Below are 21,979 nucleotides of genomic sequence, written 5' to 3'. Positions count from 1 at the left end.
TGAATTCCCATATCAGTCAACATGATCGGGCTTCTCTCATTCAGGACAGATACCTAAAAGGGTACGTTCTTTGACTGCATGTTCATCTTCCAAGTGTTCATGTAATCAGAGGATATTACCAAGGGAAAACAAGTTTCTGAGTTGAGAGGTTTATGCCTCATTGTAACTTCTAGACCAAAACTGTAAAAATGTAGTTGGTTTGGGATGTACTTTTTTTGTTGTGCTTTGTTTTAATTTCTAAAAGTAAATAAATCTGTTGGGGTGTTAGAGCAGCCAGCAGCAAAATTATTCATTTCAAGGAAGGCTGGCAGCAGGTTCCATCTGTTCAGGTATATTCACTGGAATGTTTTTGTGCAGAGGTGGTATCCAGGAAGCTTTTTTTTTTCCTTAATGAAAATAATCAGTTGATGTGAAATGTGATCCTCGTTGGTTTCACTCTTAAAGCAATTATACTTTTTTTGAAGAAATTGATAATGAAGTATGATGATGAAGAGATGTTTACCAGCCATTAGCAGTTGTTTATAAGGTGGAAAGCTTGGAGGTAAGACACCAAAGAAATGGAAGAATCTTTGGTTGTCAGACCCCATGGCCTTATAAACCCTTGCAAATGCCTTATTACCTTGTTCTCAACTTAGCTAGAGCAAAACGCCTTGAGCAAAAGAAAGCCGATGTCTTGTTGGAAGGGTCAGCCACGTTACGGCTGCCATGCTATGAACTGAAATCACACGTCAATTCAGTAGCAATATCCATGTTCAGGGTGCCTGTGATTCTTGAAAAGCATTTAGTGTCTAATAACCAGAAAACGCAACAATGCAATTGTCGTTCTGTATAATACCATTCTGTGTATTTGATTCCTTATGCTGCATGCCAATTCAAAAAAGACTTTCCAACTTTTTGTTTTAAACTTCAAAGTAAATGTGTTTGAACCTCACACTTGTGAAGCCATGAGGTGGGACATTTTCTCAGCACTTTTAAGTGGGATTTGTTGGAAAGGTGGAAGATCCAAATCGCTTTGTCTGGTATGATAAGATTTCTTTTTTATTTTACATTTTGCTTTTCACAGATGGGCCTTAAATTCTGTCTAGCTTTGAACCATGGAGCACAAGCCTTGGAGGCATGGAGGATGACCAGATGTCATCTTCCGTTTATAACAGTGGAAGTTCATTTCTTACAAATGTGCATAGGTGACATTCACCCTGCGGCAGAGGAATCGGCTTTGAAGCCCTCCAGCCATAATAGAGCCTGATTCAATTGCGTAGCCTGATTCAATTCTCCTGGAAGAGTTGCATTAACTTCATTAGACTTCTGAAGAGATCCAAGCCATTAGTATGAAATCCAAATAATGCAGAAATGTCTCTTCCAGGGTTAATTTCATCCTGTACACCGACCCTCTGCTTGCTTTAAGGGAAGAAGAATAACTCGTTGCTGGTAGTTATTGGCTTGAGCTCAGCTCAAGGGAGTTGGAAGCATGCGAAGACTTGGGTTGGTGGCAATCCAATGATTGAAAAGTGCAAATATATCTAGGGAGGCTGTGTTAAAATGCAGTGTGTTTGGGTTTTAATTTCTTCATCTCAAAGAATATTGTATATCAACCTGAAGTAAACAATTGCATTAGAAGCTAATGTTTCTTTTGCCAGGCACTTTAGATACTCAGCCTGAGAAAAGCAGAGGGAGCAGGTTTGTACCACTTGTCCCCAGCACTCCGATGTCTCAGTTTTTGGCCATAAACCACTAGATACCCTGGTGTGCAAGACTTGACCAAAACAAACCAAGTCTGGTGTTCAAAGTTAGTCTGAAGAGCAAGCTGACTTCAGAGAGGCTTCAAAATCAAGAATGAAAATAATCCACAGTAAGTGCAAGTTTTCAAGTGGGCTGTGATGGCACAGAAGATGAAAGAGGACACAGCCCAGAGAGAGACTGATCAAAACACGCATCCACAGTTAGTGACATGGAGGAGGATTTGTTCGGTGTTAGCTCTTGTAATGGATGTTTTCTGAGAGGGGAAGCAGGGGGGAGCTCTGCACTTTACGTCTTTTGGCTGAGCCAAATGTAAATACCAATGGGAGATCTTCAGTTGGAGAGGAGAGAAATGATCTGCTGGGGGCCTGCTTGTTTAAATTCGTAGATCGTTATACTTACCCAGAGCACTAGATTCACTTTGCCTCTGCAGTTTAAAAGGGTGGGTAATACAAGGTAGCCTCCAGTACAAAAAGTCCTTGTGCTACCCAGAGTGTTGAATGAAGAGTCCCAAAGGTGAAGGAGTGTTATTGATGCCTCACTCCTCTTGTCACTGATGCCCTTTAGTCATCTCTAGCTTTTTCGAGTTAGGAAGTCTTCGTTTTCCACTTCCAAAGTGCAAACGAACTGTTAGGATCTAAGATACTCCTTGCACTTTTCACAGCTATCCTTGGTCTTGCGTTTTTGTATGGAATGAATTAAATGCTTGAAGAAAGTGGAGGAAGAACTGGGAGGAGGGCTCCTGCCTTAAACCTGAACTTCCCTTGCAAGCAGCTCTGCAGCCAACCCTGAACATGAGCAGGTTCCAGGAGCCTCTGCCAAGCTGGGTCTCCTCCTGTCCCAGCTGCCGCTGGAGCGCAGGGGAGGGGGACAGCAGGTGACTTGCAGAATGGCTTGGAGTCCTTCAGCAGGCTTACTGGGAGAGAAAAACTCTGTTCGCTCCTCCGTTTCTGGCCTCCATGTGTTGTGCTGATCTTATGCCAAATGTTTTGGACACCTTGTATTTTTAACTGTGTAATATAGCTGTGTATTGTTAAAGCAACTTAGTAACTTATAGCAAAAACTGTAGAACTCATTTCTCTGAGGTGTAGGAAATGTCCTGCTTCCACTGTGTATGAGACTTTAACTCTGTACTGTCTGACAAAGAGAAAATGCTGAATTTCACTTTAATAAACGATCTATCTAGCAACGAGGCTTACATTCCCTTCTGTTTGCCTTTCTGCCTTTAGCACTTTAGCTCCAGAGCTGGTGGAGTTTTGCTTTGCATGGACATTTTGTGCCAGGCTTCTCTGATTCGCTGTCATTTCCCACCCACCTCCCTGGGGCTGAAAATATTGCAGGCGTGGAGGGGGGAATGGCACTGCTGACTAAGATGGGTCAAGCCTGAAGCAGAAAACTCAGGTGGTGGGATATTTTGCGACAAACTTGTGTGGGCTACATAGATGTAAATGATGGAGTCTTTTGAATGCAACAAGAAAGATGGAGTCGGTTGGAGAGCCACGTGACCTTGCATTTTGGGGAGTGTTGGGCTTTTCTATGATGAAGGTATTTCCCCTCGCCCCGATAATGAACAGTCGCTAAAGTGCAGCATCTCATTTGATTAATGTTTCCTAATGAATCTTCTTTATGTTTAGTTCAACCTTGTGCCTCTGCTTCCTTCTCCAGTACACCCTTGGCTACATTTCACGCATGACTTCTAGCTGCTGTCCTGCAGAGCTGAAGCTACGTGCCGCCCTGGCCAGGTGGGTGCTGCTCCGGAGCAACACTGACATGTAGCATCCCGACATTCAATCAGTCAGTCTGCAAGATCCTTTTCCATTTAGTGCTTTGTTTCATTTCAATTTCCCATATTGCTCTTCCTCCTGACTATCAGCCTTATAGACAAAGATTCCTCACTTTTTTTGCTGCAGTGAGGAAGTGGGTGATGCCAGAAACCAGAGCTTGAACACCTCTTTTCCTGAACCCTGTCATGGTGTTTCCTGAGGCTCTGCTGGCACTGTCTGAGGCATGTTCTAGCCTTGATTTTTAGCCAAGGAAGAGGTTGTAGTGTAGCTTTTCAGACACAGAGGATGGTAAGGTGTTGAGAGCTTTACACTCAAATTACATGACCTGAATTTATCGTTGTCAAATTAAGTTGCGCTGTTGATGTGCAATAAAGATTTGGACAGATAATTCTCTCCAAAACAATTGCACAACACCTATACCCTTACTCCTTGGTGCTGTCCTACAGCCACCTGACCTGTCTCCTCATCACTGTTTAATTCATGCCAAGGGCTAAAATGCTTTCTGGGAGGAAGGTGGGAACTTGTGTTGCTGCTGTGCGGTGACTTCCAGCCCTTCAGAACCTGCCCATTGACACTGCTGGGGCTGCATCCAGGAGATGCTTGGTCCCCCTGGTCCTACATCCCAGGGTATGAGCTTTCACTAGAGAGAGGGAGTGGGGACTGCGGGGAAGAGACCTTCAAGAACTGGATGTGTTGGTGCTTTATTAAGCTGTGAGAAACAATCAGTTATCACTGATCGTTTGAGCCTAATCTTTTAGCTAAAAACTGGCCTCGGTGTGTTCAAGAGCTAAGGGAGACTGAGCGGGCGCATCAGAGACATCGCAGTGTCTTCTGTGCCTGCCTTTGTGGATGTGTCTGGAGGCCTTTGCGATGAACCGGGATCTTGTTGTGCGAGGCAGCGTGCTGCCGTGCAGCAGGAGTGTTACCCCTGTCTCGAGGAGCTCGCAGTTGAAGAAGGCAAGAGCAGAAGTGACACAGGTGGGCACCACAAAACAAGGAGCAAGACTTTACAGGGGTGTCACCTGCATGTTGTCAAGCTTTTTTAGAAGTATAGGGGAAAAGTCTTCAGGTGAGGACAAAAGCAGTGTACCCTAGTGGAAAGGGAAAAGCTGTGTTGTTCACATTCCCAAACTGGTGGTTGTGGGCTCTTCTGCCAGCACGGTGGGGATGTGTCCTGCCCGGGGACCAAAGGCTGAAGGAGGACAGCTGTAAGCAGCAACCTGTTGTGCAAGTGCTGGTTTTGGCATGAGAGTGTACACTAGAAACTCCAGCAATACGAACAACCTCTGCTGGTTAATCTGTTATTTGCATAGACTAATGAATAAGGCTGCTTAATCTCAGGTTTGCTCCCTGCCAAGAAACTCGCGGATGATTTCAGGCTTAAAACCGAGTAGGTACCTGCTCAGTCTTTTTAAGGTCTTCACACTGAGAAACTGAGCAAGCAGCAGATTGATCTGATGGGCCCAAGGCCACCCGCCCCTCTCCGGGCTTCCCGCCGCCGTGCGAGGGCAGTGTTAGCTCGGGAACCCGGGCTGGGTGCTCTGCAGCTGCACCTCGGAGCCTCTGGGCAGCTGGCGGAGGGACCTGAGCTGCTTTCCCGTCCCCAAGAAGCCTCCTCGGCAGGAGCTGGCCGTACTTGTCAGATACCGGAAGCGGGATCATGCTGCAGTGGGATGTAGAGATCATAAAAATGGTTTGTTTGCATTTTTTTTTCCTGGTTGGACATTGAAGTTGAACACATCCAATTCCCTGCGTGAGCTGTCCTACAGCCTCCTCGCAACACTGATGGAAACCAGGCTTCGTTTCTCTGCTCCCCAGCAGAAAGGGCAGCACAGAGGACTGGGGAAAAATGTGAATTTAATGGTTTTATGTTTTAGAAATGTGGCTGAGCAGGCTGAGTGTGCAGGGAGAGCATTAGGGCTTGCTTTTCTTTTTCCTTTTATTTTCCCTGTATCCAATGAGGGATGACTGCATGGCTCTGCCAGCACTTAATCTCACTTTGCCAGGAGCTGGAGCCCATTTCACATCTCTTATCCTTGCAGGTAGTGTTGGCCTCTTCCCTAAGTACCTCAAAGCCCCCTAATGTGCTTTTGTGTTTTTGGAGCTTTCTCCAAGATCTGTTCCCTTTCTGTGTTGCAGGAAGCACTTATTGATCACTGCAGCATCCTCCGCAGGGAGCACTGTGGTGCCCCAAAACCGGACTGTTCAGCTCTCCCCTGTCCACTCTGTCCTGGAAGGATCCCTGTACCCTGCAGGTTGAGGTTCTCGTTGTTCCACACCCACCCTCCAAATGGAACCATGTGATTTTTTTTCCTGGAATTTCCGCTGGTTTACTGGCCATTAGCCCTGAGCCTCATGTAAATAGTGGAGCCCTTGATGCGCTGCTGCTGGCCTCAACTCACCTTAGCCCTCTGTGTCTGTTTGCCTGGATGTAAAAAGCAGTTTGAAGGCTCTTCATTGGCACAGTGATAGCACTGGGTGTGGACAGGGCTTTTCTTATTGGACTAGCACAAACCACAGAGCTGGAGAGCTGCTGTCCCTCACCATTCCTTGTCCTCCTCCCTGCTCTCCTCCTGATCCTGTTTTCCCCCCTATTCCCTGCTGCTCATCTTCTCCACGTCCTTCATTCACTCCCCAAAGCAGCCCAGTAAAGGTATCTCCACAAGGGCCTTCCCGCCCCTATTTGTCACGTTCCTAGAAACAGGAACCTGAAAGGGCATCGGGTGTAAGATTGCGTGTGTTCAGCCCTGTGCAGCTGGCCTGGTTCCTGGATGTTTTGCAGGGTGAGTTGCTGAACACAGCAGCCCAGGCTCCAGTTTGAGTCAAGCTGATGAGCTTCGGTGCAAACCCTGCCCTTCTGCTCTCCATCAGACACGGCACCAAAGTGGGAGCTCAACAGTGAAGGTGAGCAGAGGAGGCAGTTTCAGGGCTGACACAAGCTTTGTGCACTAGTTCAGAATCGTAACTCCTTCCAGCTTTTCAGTTTGGGAAGGAGCTCCTGGCCGACGCAATTAGAGCAGCCTGCTCTGGCCCCTGCATCCCCCCTGGCTGCTCCTGCGAGACAGTTATAGGCCATGAGAATTTTGTCAAGGTAGCTGCAGTCTAAGGTGAAAAAAAAATCCCTTTTCCTCTCAATTCCTCGGCTTTCAGCCGCTGGTGACGCCATGAATTCCCCTACTTCTCTGGTTACTGTAAAGTCTTTCAGGGTGGTCAGGACCCAAATTCCTCACGCAAAAGAATAAGCAGGGAAAAAGGAAAGTTTGCAAAGAAAGACCTTCCCCGCTTCAGGGATCCGTCGCAGGGAACCAGCGAGGCTCCAAACCTCTGCTCTTGCCTTGCAGTCCCTTGGCTCGAGCCTCTTCGGTTACTGCCAGTCCTGCTCTCCTCTCAGCAGTAAATACTCTCATACCAGCCTGCGCTTCCCGCTTGGGCTCCAGCAGGTCTGGCTGGAGCTGCAGCAGCTCCAGCTTTGCTATTGCACTTTAGCTTTGGAGTAAGCAGGAGAGATGGAGTTTGTTCAGCATCACGCAGGGATGGAGACAGCACAGGGTCCTGCTGAGCAAAGCGCACGGCTGTTTTTACCCCCTGCCCTGAGCTGTGTGGCACTGATCCTCCACCAGAAAGCCCCAGCTCCCAGCCTGGACCTTAAATCCAGCTGCTGCGTGGGACACAAGCGGGCTGCTGTGCCACATACATCACCCAGCTTCACCTGAGGGCTGTGCTGAGATGCGGTGCGAGAAGATCAGCGGGAAATTGGCAGCGAAGTATCAGTGCTGCAGGAGAAGATGCTTGCTGATGGGATTGCTCCACCACTGAGCAGGACAAGGACTCTGCAGGAAGCCAAGGTGAGCACCTTTGCTAACTCCACACCAAGCACGTGAGTCTTGGGAAGAAGCACTTGTTTCTCCCAACACCCCATGATGGGGAAAGGGCCTTGGTTGAGTGGAGCAACAAAGGTGGGTTTTGGAGAGGTAGGGACATAGGGTGGATGGTGAGCTTGTCAGCTGTTGGAAGGATCATTTTGGGAAGGTTGGCCCACAGCGCAGTGCTCTTGGTCTTCTCCATGGAGAAATACGCCTTGGGGAAGAGCTCAGTGCTCGCAGACCCACGCAGAGGGGAGAAAACCCAGAGAGTTTGGATTTGTTTAAATAACAAAAATTAAAAGAAGGAAAAATAAATGTTGGAGCCTTCATTTACCTTGGGGCTCCAGAGTCTTCCTGAGCTTGGATGTTGTTTCCCTAGATGCAGGTGGGTCTCACAATCGCATTAACCCAGAAATACGGAGATTTGAGGATGAGCTATTGCATGACATGAACTTTGCAACTGAGGGGGCCTCTGTTGGACAGAAAACCTTCCCACCTGAGCAGTACTCCCAGGAGACAGTCTGACTTGGGAACCAGCAACTGGACTGAGAGGCTCCAAGTGTTGGGAGAGGATCAAAAAGCTCCCCTGGCAGTAAATCTTTCACCTGCCATGTTACTCACTGGGGCTTGTGGCTATTCCTCCAAGGTCGGCCTCAGGTCAGGATTTCTCCTGTCTCTTTAGCCCCCAAACCTGGAGATTTTTGTCTTATCTTTGACGCCATCTTGACAAAGAAAACGAATTATGGCCCAATTACCCTTACTGCGAGGGGCTGGCGCTACCTTAAATGGCCAGAACTATCAGGCGCTTCCTTAAGAGCAGATAATTAGAGTGGGGTGCAGGGTGGGGAGAGGGGCAGGAACTGTGGGGGACCCCTGGCATGGGGCTGCCCCTACCTCCCTGCTTGGCATGGCAGGAGGGGACATCCCATCCCACCCCATCCATCCTGTCCCATTCACTGTGGCCCAGCCAAACTGCACCCTTGGGTTCCGCAGAGGCCGGAGCAGAGATGGGGTTCCCTGCTGCTCCCCAGCAGCGAGGTGTCGGGGATCCCCCTGCCCCATGCCACCCCCAGCGCTGTGTCACCAGCTGGGGCCAGGCCAGAGAGGCCCCATGTCGGGAGGCGGCTGCCCTGGCCATGACCTTCGGGGTGACCTTGAGCGAGTCCCTGCTGCAGCTGGGGACCGGCTGTGCCTCTCGCACCATGGGGATGGGACATTGCCATGCTCACCCCAAGGAAATAGCGAACAGCAGCCTCACAGCTGAACTGCTGTGACAACTAACCTGAAACTTTAAAAGTTCCTTTTTCTTTCCCTCTTTCAGTGACATCCAAGCGTGTTCTCTGTTGTGCGCCTGGGCATTTCTTGCCCCGGGTTGTGCTGTCCCTCTGAAGCCAGCAGCTGTTTTTTTGGGGGCCAAAACATACTGAGCTGCATCTCAGCCCACACCCTGGACCGTGCTGATCTGGGATCCACTGCCCGAGTGTCTCTGTCCGGGCAAACGGTGTCAGGAGCGAGCGGAGCCGCGTTCCCCTCCAGGATCCAGCGCGGGGAGCAGGGAAGTGGAGCTGTGCAAAAACATGGGATGCTCCCCTGGCCTTGCAGGTTTGCTCCAGGTATCCACGCACTCCTGGGTGACTGGGGCTGGGTGTTTCTTTCCCTTTTTTTTTTTTTCTCTTTTTTTGTCAGATTGGTATTTTATTTGGCTCCATACTGTCTACCGAGCTGTCCAGTGTAACCCTTCCCTTGCTGCTTCTGAGATAAGAATAGGCTCCCCCGAGATCAGATAAACAGGCCCATAAATACCTACAGCAACAAGAAGCAGGGTCTAAGCTCGGCAGGAAGGGAGAAGTATGCAAAAGCAAAAGAAGAACCATTTCTCCTCACGCCAAACCCCAGGAGTGCAGAGCACGGGCTGGGAAGCGCCTGACAGCCCCTCTGCCCCCAGCACTTGCCCCCTTGGCCAGGCAGGGGGACGAGAGTTCGGGCCGGGCAGGCAGCACATGGCCAGGTCCCCTCTGCCATTCCCGTGGCTGGGTTCCAGCAGCAGAGGACACAGCACGTAGGACGTTGCCCTGGGGCTGAGCAATCCCTGCACGCGTGAGCTTCTGTCTGGGCAACCGCTGCCCCGCGCCTGCATGCCGGGGGCATTCTGCTTCCCAGCGGCACCAAGTCACAGCAGGGTTGAGCCGTAGGTGTGTGCAGGTACCTCCCCTGGCCAATGAGCTGAGTTCTGGGCCAAAAATCCAAAGCTAGTGGCCAAACCACTCTTCTTCCACCCAGGTTTGGTGCAGCCACCACTGGGAGCCGTGCCGCTGCCTGCCAGAGGCTGCTGGGATTCATCTCACAGCCACTCAGGTTTGCTGCCTGAGGAAGAGACACTGCCCTTGTGTAGGGGTCCCAACCCCCCTGCTGGTCCCGTCCCTTTGGGGGTGACCCCATCCTAGGCTGGACCCAGTCCTGAGCTCAGCATCAACACCCCTTCCTGGCCCCGGAGTGGTGGAGCTGCATGTGCAGTGCCAAGGTGGGGATTGAGCTGCTTGCAAATACACCCCCTCCAAACTATGCGTTTTGGGAAGCAGTGAAGCCCTGGTGTACAGGAATCGTTCCATGCCTTTCTGCCCCCTGGACCCCCCAAAAAAGTGCTGAGACAATCTCCCAGGAAAATCCCCTTGCTGGTCAGGGAAGCGCTCTGTGGACACGGAAACAGAGATCGTTTTCACTTGCAAAAATCACGACGGAGTGAAAGGTGCTGGCATGGGAGAGACATTTCCCACAAGTATGCAGCCAGTAGGTACCACCACCAGAAACTCGTGGTAAGAAAAGCGACGGTCCTGCGGGAGCAGGCAGAGCATTGCCCCAGCTGGGGGAGAGTGCCCCCCTCCTGGAAGCAAAGCTGGAAACCCGTAAGAGAAAAACCTCCAGAGGTTTTTGGTGAAGCAGGGAAATCTCCTCAGGCTGCAGATGATGTCCCAGATAGAGCCTGGTGTGCCAGAGCAAGGACACAAACTCCTTGGTGATCCCCGCCTTACGCATCAGAGCAAGTCCCAGGTCCCCATTTAACCCTTTCTCTCATCTGATGCCATGGGACAGCCCTGATTGGTGCCGTATGGTTATGAGGATATGGGGTGGCACATGTAAACAGGATTGGAGCTGGACACATTGAAGGGGCGCTGGATTACAGTGTTAGTGATGGTTTGGGAACTTTCCCATAAAAACCCAGCCATTTAAGGGACTGTGAAACTTAGCCATTAAATAGGATATTTGGGGGTGGCTTTCTGATTTTCTTTATTTCTTTTTTTCTTCTTTTTTTCTTTTCTTTAATGTGTTTGATTTTAGAAATGCCCTATTCTGGCTCCGCTTATTGACTTGGTACTGTGCTAAACATTTTATAGCCTGAACAAAAAAATGATCACTGCGGGCCTTACTCCACTCAGGCGGTCAATTTTCATCTCTGCCTCCTTCAAAGAGATTAGAAAACAGATCAGGGGCTGAGAAGGCAGCTGTGCAGTGTCTCCGAAACGAGGGACTGATCGTTCTGTGAGTTTTAATTACAACAGCCATACTCCCCAATGTTTGTGTGTCCAACCGTCTGCATTTGTACACAAGCACAGAGTGGTTATAAAGCACAAGCTGCTTTCCCACAGGTGAGCTGGTGTATTTTTGGTGTGTGCGGCTGCACAAGGTCAATCAGTGTGTTCACAATTTATGGCTATTGCATCATTATTTCGATACCTTTATTTGCAAGCAAAAGCTTGGTTTCAAACAGAAATCTTAATACTTCCTGCTGAGCCCTCAGGTTAACCCTACAATAATGTGCAGCTCTTCCCCATCTCTGTTTTCTTTGCGCCGAGCAGCCAGCTGAGCATTAGGCTTTATCCTGGCATCTCTGGAACGGCAGCGTGGCCAGGCTGGGAAGGCAGGATCAGGCCCCGAGCCCGTGCACGCACGTCTTGGAAGCCACCCTTCAGTAACAGAGCTCTGTGTGCGCAGAATCAAGGAACGAGGATCCAGCTTTAATTATTAAGGATTATTAAGGAGTTATGCTTGAGAGGTGACAGAGATGACTTTGGGCTGTGTGAGCGCTGGTGGATTTGAGACTGGGGGTATCCGTCATGTTGAGACGGCAAGGAGATGTTGCTCCTTCCAAAATGTGGCATCCTTCCCCAAGCCAAATACAGTCCGGTCTCTTTAGCTGGTCTCCTGGGTCAGGAGTGAAGGGCTTGTAGGGCAGGGGCTGAGTTTGTGCCCTGGGGCAGGCTGTGGATCCACAGCGCAGAGCCCTGACAGCTCCTGGAGCGAGGAGGCACGGCATAAAGATGTCCCAAAGATTCCCACGAAGCTGCCCAGGCTCCACGGGAGAGAATTCCCTCGCAGGGATCGGCCCTGCAGCAGAACACTCACTTAAGGGGAGTCCTGTGGCCAGAAGAGAGGGGGGCCCGGCTATGGCAGCGCTATCTCAGGAGCAGGGGAAGGCAAAGGGGTCGGACCCGAGGCTGTTTGCATAAAGTTTGAATTTTCTTTATTTTTTTTTTAATTATTTCTTTTTAAATACGTGGTGTGGTGCGCCCGGTCCCTCGGGAAGTGGTCATGCAGATCTGAGGTAGAAAACCCGGCACAGGAGTGTTCCCAAATGCACCTCTAGGTAGTTTCACCGCAGCCACACATCGGTCAGGCAGCGGACGGGGATGGGGCAGGGGGTTCGTATTTACAACAGCAAACGAATCAAACCGTTTTAGCCCGGCCCGGGAGGGCAGGAACCGCCGATCACTGCTGACAGCGAGAAGGAGCAACGATTACTGCAAACGGGGGAAGGGGCGAGGGGGAGAAATGGCCCGGCCGGTCCCCGCTGCCGACGGCGCGGGCAGGACCCGGCCCCACAAGGCGCCCTTCGCTTGTCTCCTGCGGAGAATCCGTCTCGGCGGGGGGGGTGTGCCGGGTCGGGTACCCGCATCTTGCGCCTGGATGAGCTTCGGGGACCGGGACGGGCTCTCTCTGACATTGCACATGGGGGGCGAGCGGGGAGCGCCGTCGGGGCGGCGGGGCAGCCCTCAGGGGTTCAGTTCCAGAGCCCAGACCTGCTGGGGCCAACCCGTCCGGCCCTTCAGCTTCTTCTCGCCGTGGCCCAAAGGCTGCGAGTAGACCTCGGGCTGCTGCGGGAGAGGAGACGGGGAGAGGGGGGAGAAAGGAGCGGTCAGGAGCGGAGCGGAGGGCCCGGCCTGGCCGACCGCACCTTGCGCCCGCCTTGGGGCTGCAGCCGAGCCCCGCAGCTCCGAGCGGTTCTTACCAGCCCGAGGATAAAGGGGGTTTTTTGGGGTTCCCACCTCCCACCCCGCACGCTGCAGCAGGGGGAGAAGCGGCCGCCTTTGCTCCAAAACGCACCCGCGCTTGTTCGTCCCGGGAAAGTGGCCGGGAGAGGGGAAGGACGAACGGGTGGGAGGCTCCGGCGCGGCCGGTCCGGGGGTTTATCCATGGGGGAAAGAGCCCAGCAGCCTGGCCGGCCCGTCGGAGCCCTCCGCGAAAGTCCAGCCCACGGGTCGTTTTAAAAAAAGTTTAAGCTGGGGACTGGGGGAAAAAAAAAGGCTCCAGCGAGACCGAGACGGTTGTTGTTTTTTTTCCCTTCAGCCCCCCGGGCTTTCTGTGCCCGGCCCGGTAAGAACGGTATAGCAGGGGCCCGGCTCGCCTCTTACCGTCTCCCGTTTCCTCTTGTTCTCCCTGCCGTCGGCTTTCTTGAGCTCGGCTTTGAAGCCCTCGGTGTCCCCAGGCTGGCTGTCCTTGGCCAGGACCTCCATCAGGTAGGCGATGTAGCTGGTAGCCAGGCGCAGAGTCTTGATCTTGGAGAGCTTGGTGTCGGCGGGCACGTTGGGGATGCACTCGCGGAGCTCGGCGAAGGCACTGTTGATGCTCTCCGTCCTCCGTCGCTCTTTCTTGGGTCCCCCGACCCCTTTCCGCCGGCCCAGGCGGCCGCTGAGAGCCTCCAGCCGCCCCTGGCCGGTCGGGCCGTACTCGGCGGGGCCGTACCCAGGGCTCTGCCCGGCGAGCTCGGGGGTCACCTCGGCCGGGTTAAGCACCCAGCCGGGGAAGTAGGCGCGCTCCTGGTGGCACCGCGCCGCCGGCCCGAAGAGGAAAGGGTCGTGCAGCATATGGTGGTGATGGTGGTGGTGGTGGTGGTGCTGGTAGCTCCCTACCAGGTTCATGGTCCGCCCCGCTGGCCCCGGGGGCCGCGCTCAGCAGCGCACCATGGCCGCGGCGGCCGGCCGGGAAGCGCTCCCCACCGGACGGGCTCGGCGGGCAGCGGCGGCGGGAGCGCGGCTCCGGCCTGGGGCTGCCTTTGGGGTTTGGGTTAGTGCGGTTGGGGTTTGGGGTTTTAGGTTTGCTGGTTTTGGTGGCGGGGGGGGTGTGTGTTGTGGTTTTTTGGTGTGTTTTTTTTTTTAACCCCTTCTGGTGCCGCCTAACCCTGGCTTTATATAGAGCCGGGCCCCCACCCGCCGCGGAGCCAATGGGCAAAGGAGGATGCTCGGGGGCCCCGGGGGGAGCGGGGCGGCGGAGGGGGCGTGCGCCGCCCTATTGACTCAGTTTATTTGGGCTCACACCTCCGCTGTTTGCTCTCGCCTCCCGCTTGTTCCTTGTTTGCAGGGAGAAGAGGGTGAGGACTGACCCGGAGGGGACCCCAGCCCCCTCCCCGTCTCGCTTCTGTTCCCACCGCTTCTCTGTTCCTGGAGCCGGGCTGTCCGAGCCCCCACGGAGAGCGGCCGCTCCGGGCGGGGAACGAGAGGCGGCAGCGGGTGCGGCGGGGCCGCCAGTGGCCGGCGCCCCGACGGCCGGGACGGGCGCGTGCTCCGGGGCCGCAGTGACTCGCGGGCTTTTTGCTTCTCAAAAGCAGGAGAACCTGGCGGGCGGAGCGCCCGGCCCCGGGACCAACGTGGCCCGACCCCACGCGGGGGAAGCTCGGCCCCGTGGGAGCGGAGTGGGAGGTGCGGGCGGTGCAGGCGGTGCGGGGTGCTCGGGGCAGCACCCGGAGCCGGACAATGAGCAGCCTCCACCGAGGCAGCCGGGTGATGATGGACAGCAGAGGACGAAGACACTGGAGGGAAGCTGGGCTGGGCATGGCAGGGGCAGCAGTGGTGGCACGAGGGAGCATGGGCACATCGCCCACGTGTGTTCTGTGTGCACACGTGTGTTGCACAACTGCACGCTGCACAGGTGTGCTGCATGCCTTCAGGCACGCTGCATGTGTGTATGGCGCACACCCATGTTGCACAGATATGTGCTGCACACACATGTATGTTGCATGCATATGGAGTTACACCATGCATGTATGCTGCCCACACACTGGACATGTTGCCTACACATACCACAAACATATCTGTGCTCTACATACCCCCCCTACAAATACATTACACACATGCACTTAACTGCGCCCCTATATGCTACATACACACATTGGTAGCACACATATGCTACACACAAAATGCCACCATATTTATATTACATACACACGTGTGCTGCACACACATACTGTGCATATGCACATTGCAGACATTCCATTTTTACACACAGACATATGCTGCACATCCATGCACAGGCACTGCACACACATACATACACATATATAAAAATTATACTATACATACACACAATCGTATTTACAACAGGGCAGTGGGGACATAGGGACTTGCCATGTGTTTCCCTGTCAAAGCCTGGTTACAAAACAGCTGGAGGGTCCCACTGGGGCTGGGATCTTGCACCACAGCCCCCAAACCCAAGCCCAGCTTGGTGCCCTGCAGGGGACAGCATGTCCCACTCGCCTCTGCACCCATGGGAGACAAATCCCCAGGGTGACGGCTCCCAGACCCAACTCTTTGGCCCCAGCCTGGCTGGGTGACTTTGGGGCCAATCTCTGCTCTTGCTCCAGTTACTCCCAGTGAGGACAAACTGGGCACGGCGATGGTGATCACAGCGTGGTGGGGCAGGAAGGGGCTTTGGGCCCAAGGTATGTTAGCGATTAACGGCGCTTTCCAGCGATTCATCTTGCAGCGGAGGGTGGAAACGTTGGAGGGTTGTTTGCAGGCGCTTGTATTAATCATCCGGGCTAACACACCATTAACGTCCTCCTGCATTTTAAAGATGACAAATTTTATTTGACTTCTCTCAATCACGGTTCCCGGGCGGATTCAGGAGCCACTTAAATGCCTCGGATTTTCCATCGTTAGTTGTTACAAGGCGAGTTGCAAAGGCGGGAGGCCGGGGGGGCTGGGGCAGGGTGCAAGCAGGACTCCAGTTCTGCTGGGCCCCAGCATTCGGGGTGGGGGGGGGGAGCGTACCGGATCTGTCCCGCTTCACTCCCCCTCACTTTGTTCTTGGCTGCTGCAAAGCCCCCCTTCCCCACCCCTTTTAAACAAGCGCCCTGCAAACATTTGCTAGTGATTACCCTCCCGTTAGAGTCAGGCCTTGGGTAGGATGTCATGTCCCCGATTTCCTCCAAAATGCCAGTGGCTGGGTGGGATCCCTGAGCCCTGCTTGGATCCATTGGGGGTCAGTGCCCGCCTGGGAGAGGGACACGGCTCCCACTTCATGGCTTACCCCCCCATACTGGTGTGGCATCACCTGCAGTGCCCTGCTCCCCCTACCAACCAGCCTGGCTGTCCACTGAACCTCTCCCTGACCCTGGAACAGCCCTGATCGAGCAAACATTCAGGATGGGGTCTGTGCCACTCAGCCTCATCACAGGAAAACACCCCCATCTCCCAAAAAAACCCCAAACCTTCCACCCCTGTACCCCCGCATTGCACAGGCCACTCACAGCCACATCCAGCTTGGAGCTGTCGCCTTGAACCGTGCACCAGAGCCACCTCCAGCCCCCGGCTGCTGAACCAGGTAAGCCCAGCCCAATCCCGGGCATTATCTTGCTTTATTCCCCCTCCCTCAATGGAGGTCCCTGGACCCTGCGCGCTTTGGAAGTGCTCAGCTGAGCAAATAGTGGGACCACTGGGTTGATTTTCCTTTGGAAAATCTTTCTAATCTTTCGTGTTTTAACAAAATAATAAAACTGGAGCCCTTTTCACACTGACACCTATTAAATCAAACCAGACTGCCTTTGTCATGGCATCCAAATTTAGCACTTCTCAAACTTTTGGTGAGTTTCTTTAATTTCACGTCTCCCCGCTCATGCAGGGGGAAATGCTGAGCAGTTCGGATTAGGCGATTTATGACTGGCACGGCAGGAGGAACCACATTTCTCTCCACCTGTTTTCCTTCAAATCTTTCCCAGAGAAAGATTTCTTACCCTCACGGACAAGCGATGGTGAGTTTGGGGGTGCTGCATGTCGGGGGGTGAGGTTATCCTGGGTCTCCACAGCCCCCAGCACCCCAACCCCAGCAGGAGCCGCCCAGCTGTGCACCCATCCCCTGCCCTGGGACAGGGGCTGTGCTTTTGGCCCCTCAGCCACCTCCTTATCAGCGCCCAGCGAGCAGAAGCCTGGGGTGTCCTGTGACTTTGACGCCAGTTCTGCTCCCCGCCTCTGGCTCCCTTATCTAAATAGGAACGTAAATCAGGGCCTTGGCAGATGCCCTGGCAGGACAGGGACTCCATAAAAAGGGGCTCTGCTCCAGTTCTGTTTACATTGCAGCCCCGTAAAATATTCCCCTTGTCTTCCCTGCTAGCATCTCCCTGCAGCATCCCGGCACCCTCCTGCTCCCGCATCCCCCCCGCCCCAGGGTCCTCTGCAGCGCTAGGGAAGGTCCCAGCCCCAAAACCCAGCAGCCCCCCATGTCCCCACATCAGGTTATGCCCCAAGATACCTCCACACCCAGCTGCTGCCTCTGATCCTCACTCCGACAGCCTCTGCAGGCACAGAGCGGAGCTGAACCAGCTCCCCCGGGCAGCTGGGTTGTGTCTAAAGGTGCCCCTGTGTATTTATAGCACTCACTCAAAATAATGCAGTAATAATCACTCAGCACCTTCCTAACAGTTCTGTTCCTGGAGGCCTCGCGGGAGTAGTTGCAAAAGGCCTTGGGAAACTGAGGCACAAACAGAATCTGCTTCAAGGAGAGGTGTGTGGGGCGAACAGGAGCTTGCTGTGTGCCTGTCACTGCTTGGGGGAATTATTTTCCCCCCAGTGACATGAGGAGGGAGAGAACCTGCAGAAGTGAACAAAATGAGGTCAGTTGGAAAGTGGGTGTTGATTTGCAATGAACCCAGACCCATGGTCATGGCCATGGCTGGGTGACAAGTTCCATGGCTGTGAAACCCCACACAGGGCATCCCTCCTCCCTGAGAGGGTTTGCCACATGTCCTGCTCCACCAGCACCAGTCTTGTAAGGGTGAGCGAGTGTCAGGGTGCAGGGGAGCTCACGTGTGCCAGGGCTTGTCCACTATGTACCCACATGCTGCACGTGTCCCCCAAACTGCAGCACTGAGCTGCTTCATGCTACAACATCACAGAAACAACCCCAAGTGGGGTTCAGCGTGTCAAAGCCCCATGGAAGGAACAGGAGGAATTGGGAGTGAGCTGGGTACACACGGTGGCTGTGCTGTGCCGTGCTGGACCCAGATGCTCCTGTTCTCAGCAGCAATCCGCGGCATCTTCTCTGTACACACACCTCCCGTGCCGCTCCTCCGGTGACATAAAGGATGACTGTGAGCATTGCCGCTCCAGAAATACAATCTGTTTATGGCCAAGCAGCCACTGCCTTGTCTGGATAAATCAAAAAGAAAAAAAAAGCTTTATGGAAAAAAGATTATTAAATTTTCCATGTACTCCTGAAGGGATGCGCCAGGCACTCGCTGTTTATTTTTTGTCCTCTTTCCTTGCTCGTACTGTAAATGACATTGTGTTTACAAAAGTTTTTATGTCATCAGAGCGAAGTCACAGCTCAGCTTCCTCTCCTGTGTATTTTATGTAGATGGATGTGTCTGCAAGGAACATTCAAACTAAACAGAGCGCTGGTTTATAGGAAAATGTATTTATTTGAAAAATCGTAACTCACAATTTCGGCAAAACCGGGCTCCACATTTATTGCCACTAATGGGGTGTGGTGGCCATAAATTAACCTGGAAAATTGCTGCAACCGTATCAACAACGGCTCATTGTGCTGACGGAGCAGAGTGGAGCAGTCGCTCCCCAAAGACGCCTCATGTCAATTTGCAATTAGGTTTGGATGCAAACAATAGGCAAAGGGAAGGTAATGGCAGCCTCGCAGCTCCCTGCTGGAACCGGCCCCAAAATCATTACTCCAAGCTGGCCTGGGTGCCCCCAGTCTTACTTAAAACAGTGCTGTCACCCCATCTGATTGCCACTGAAATGAGTGGCAGGAGGCTCTACCTGCCATAAAGGCAATTTTCTGTTTATATAACATTACCTGTCATGGACACGCAATTGGAGATGATGGAAAAAACAAGTCAGTGAGCCCTGACTGGCAGCCCGGGTGACCCATGCACGTGAAGAGCTGGTCCAGTTGCTCCCTGGTTCTCTTAATCCAGAGGAAACTTTTGCATGGAAGCAGGAGTGATGCTTCTGCCCCCAAACCTATTCTTTCCCCACTCGAATTCTCATCTGAGATCAACCCTGATCCCAAAGCCCCACAACCGGGTGCTGACCCCATGGCAGTGGGTGCCACCATCATCCTCTCATCCCTGATCCCCTGGTTTGGGGCAGGGTTTGGATGCTGATCCAGGGTGACACCTCTCTGCTTGCAGGGAGAAGCAATGAAGAGCTCCCGTCTGACATGAGTTCCTGACAAAAACCAGCGCCTTTCCCTCCTCTGTCCACTTTCCACTCCTGAAGCAAATTTACAAGGGCTCTAAAATGTCCCACTCCAGGGCATCAGCCAACTGCTAATGGCTGGGGATTGGGAAAGACATTTCCTCCGTGCGAGAGGGATTGCATAAGCGCTTATTAAGGCAGCTCCTGGCGTCTTCGTCTAAAGCATCTGGTTTGGGGCACGGCTGGAGACGAACTGCTGGGTCTGCATGGGGTAGAGCTGGGCTCCTTGCTGCTAACTGTCCCCTTGTCCAGACATGGGTGCAGGTTTGGGTGAGTTTGTATGCACCGGTGGGGAAAAGAGAGGTGAGTCATGTTGTGAGATGTGTCTTTGTCCCCTTTCCTTTGCTCTCCATCTCGTCCTGGTGGTGCCACCGCGGGGTCTTGCCTTCACACCTGTTGCTCTGTTGGCTCTGGCTTTGTGAAGTTCAGCCGGAGAAGGCACAGTTTGAGCTCAGGGCCCTTCCCACCCCAGATACCATGATACCCCACATGCATGAGGGATTTCCCTGACCGTGGTCACACCGCCAACCACCTCCCTTGAATGAGAAGCTTCCCTCCTGTCCCACCAGCACCGCGCCTTGCGCAGGGACTCACCCGGCTCGTTGTCTGGCACTGGGTGCTCCTCCGATCTTGTACAATACTTGCGTAACACTGCAGTTAAAAGAGAGTTTCTGTGCTTGGCTGTGAGGTGGGAGGAGGTTGGTGACAGTGTCACAGGCCACTGAAACAGGCTGGGAAGCTCTAACAGGTGTCTGCTGTGCTGCAGGCTCAGTGTGGTGTGCTGGCACTGAGGAGCAGCCAGGGCCAGGGAGCAGCATCCAGCCCACGTTTCCCTGCGCTGAGACCATTCCCAGTATCCGTACCTCCCACCCTCCTCTGTGTACAGATCCACCTGGGCTTCTTAATTCATTTTTACGTTGTTTGGGGCAATTCCAGCTCTCGTTGCACAGTGCCTCATGCCTGTCAGAGCTACGCCGGTGCTGAAGGATAAGCCCAGTTAGTGGTACCTTAGTATCCTGATTATCCTCAGCTGTCTCAAAATCCCAGGGCTCCTTTCCCACGGGGGGAGCAGAGGGGCTGGTTTTCCCCTGCTTCCCCTATGGCATCTCGAGAGGTCTGTGCAGCCACTGTGCTTGCATCAGGTTATGCAAGATGGTTTTGCAAGGTTTTCTGCAGATTGGGGTGGTTTTAAAAATTAACAAGCATCTGTTAAGGCTTTTTTTTTTTGCAACTGAAAATTATTTGGAGGCTGGGGGTTTTAAATCATTTTAGTTCTTTTTTCCACCTTTTTTCCCCCCGTTTTATAAATGGGAGGTGGCAGAAGCAGGAATGCAGCCAGCATCAGACTGGGGCTGTAAATAGTTTGCTTTCTAGGATGCAAGTTCTGCAGGGAGGAGATGCTGGGGAGCTGGGGGTCAGTTATTTGTGTTGTTTCCTTGGGTTTTGATTTATAGCCCCCAGAAAAAAAATAAAAAGAAAACAACAAACTGGGAAGAAGGAGGAGAAATCTGGAGATCCGTAGGGTGGCTGTTTCTTCAATTAAAAATGTTTTGACATGGCAAAGCTGCTGCCAGCCACAGGCGGTATCCAGCCCTCCTTCTCGCCACAGCGGCTTTTATAAGCCCGATATGTTCAAGACCCTGTTGTACGGGTGCAACACTGATGGGTGTCCCATGCCAGCACTGTCTGTGGTACCACGACGCTTTCAGGGGGTCACAGGGTGGGCACGTGCTGTGAAAAGTGAATCCAGAACTGCAGAGAATAACGACTTCATTGTATGTCAATATGCGAAACCTCCTAACGTGCTCTGTAGAAAAAAAACTGTTTGAAATGGAGCTTATTGGAAGGAAAAAAATTTCTCCCGTAAAAATTCTGATCCCTCCACAATTCTCAAAACTGAAACAAAATAGTTTACTTTGAACTGAAGACATTTCTGCCCTTGGCTCTTTGTTTCCTGAGAAAGGCAGCGAACGTGAAGGAAAAACAAGCCTTCCCCATTAAAACACACTTAAGCAAAACTCCTGTTTTCTCTTAAACTTTGCTTGGAAACATTTGCAGCAGCTTCATGCAAACCAGTTCTGCCCTTTTAGAAGCCATTAAAATTAAAAAAACGAAACGAAACAATGCAAATCAGCCATTTGTGCAGGAAGCATCTTGGTAGGACTGAAGGAAGAGGTTTGTTTTATAACATAAATCCAAAAGCTCACAGGGAATCACGGAGAAACCCACCCACCAATGCTGGTGACAGAGCAGCTCTGGGGATGTTTTGCAGGACATGGCCAAAGCTGGTGGCACTGACGAGGTGAGGGTCACCTACGGCGTTTCACCGCTGGTTGTCCCCAGTGGAGTATTCCCAGCCCCAGCACAGTGTATTTTCCATCAGGATGAGGGCTTGCAGGTGGTGAGTTTTGGCAGGAAAGGTTTTGGACCAGTGTTTGACCCTGTTCCAAACTTGCCCCAGGGCACCTGTGGTCTCTCCAAAGGGCTCATCCCACACAGGAGCCAAGGAAACTCACCCCAGGACGAACCAAAACCCTTTCAATGAGGCATCAAGGCCCCTCATAAAGTTCTTTTATTTCATTGACTCCGTGTTACATCTAAAGCACAGAAAAAAGTCCCAGTAATTCTTAAGCCACCAATATACATACCAGCAATCCTAATATATTTGTTTGTATATGTGTGTGTATATATATATAAAAATAAAAATATATATGTATGGTGTGTGTATATACATATGGTGCCGCTTTTTCTGTTAGTGACATCAGACTGCGATTTTGGCACAAATAATTCTATCCCAGGGTCTCTGGCGATGAATTCATGACATGCGGCTGCC

The 21,979-nt window shown here is 52.4% G+C and overlaps 1 protein-coding gene across 2 annotated transcripts; it reads right to left on the bottom strand.

Moving 5' to 3' along the window:
• Positions 1–11,878: 11,878 nt before the first annotated feature.
• HAND1 (heart and neural crest derivatives expressed 1) lies at positions 11,879–13,800 on the bottom strand. 2 transcript variants are annotated; one of them, XM_065849126.2, is made up of 2 exons: positions 13,072–13,800; positions 11,879–12,531 (listed from the first exon to the last, which is right to left on the bottom strand). In XM_065849126.2, exons 1-2 carry the CDS (start codon positions 13,576–13,578, stop codon positions 12,433–12,435), a joined length of 606 nt encoding a protein of 201 aa, XP_065705198.1. In that variant the 5' UTR covers positions 13,579–13,800; the 3' UTR covers positions 11,879–12,432. The 2 variants fall into 2 exon arrangements, with proteins under 2 accessions (XP_065705198.1, XP_065705197.1); XM_065849125.2 differs by having other exon boundaries at positions 11,879–12,534; positions 13,072–13,796.
• Positions 13,801–21,979: the final 8,179 nt, after the last annotated feature.

The sequence above is a fragment of the Patagioenas fasciata genome, chromosome 14 (assembly GCF_037038585.1).
Source record: "Patagioenas fasciata isolate bPatFas1 chromosome 14, bPatFas1.hap1, whole genome shotgun sequence".
In the NCBI taxonomy this organism is placed as follows: Eukaryota; Metazoa; Chordata; class Aves; order Columbiformes; family Columbidae; genus Patagioenas; species Patagioenas fasciata.
The sequence above is the reverse complement of the archived record's forward strand: the minus strand, read 5'-3'. Positions and strand labels throughout refer to the sequence as shown.

What these genes read in the sequence shown, in the direction of transcription:
- HAND1 (XM_065849125.2), bottom strand. Translation starts at nt 13,578, where the DNA reads ATGAACCTGGTAGGGAGCTACCAGCACCACCACCACCACCACCATCAC. An exon ending in ACAAGAGGAAACGGGAGACG is followed by an intron (nt 12,535 to 13,071) that starts GTAAGAGGCGAG and finishes CCTCTCCCGCAG; the next exon opens with CAGCCCGAGGTCTACTCGCA.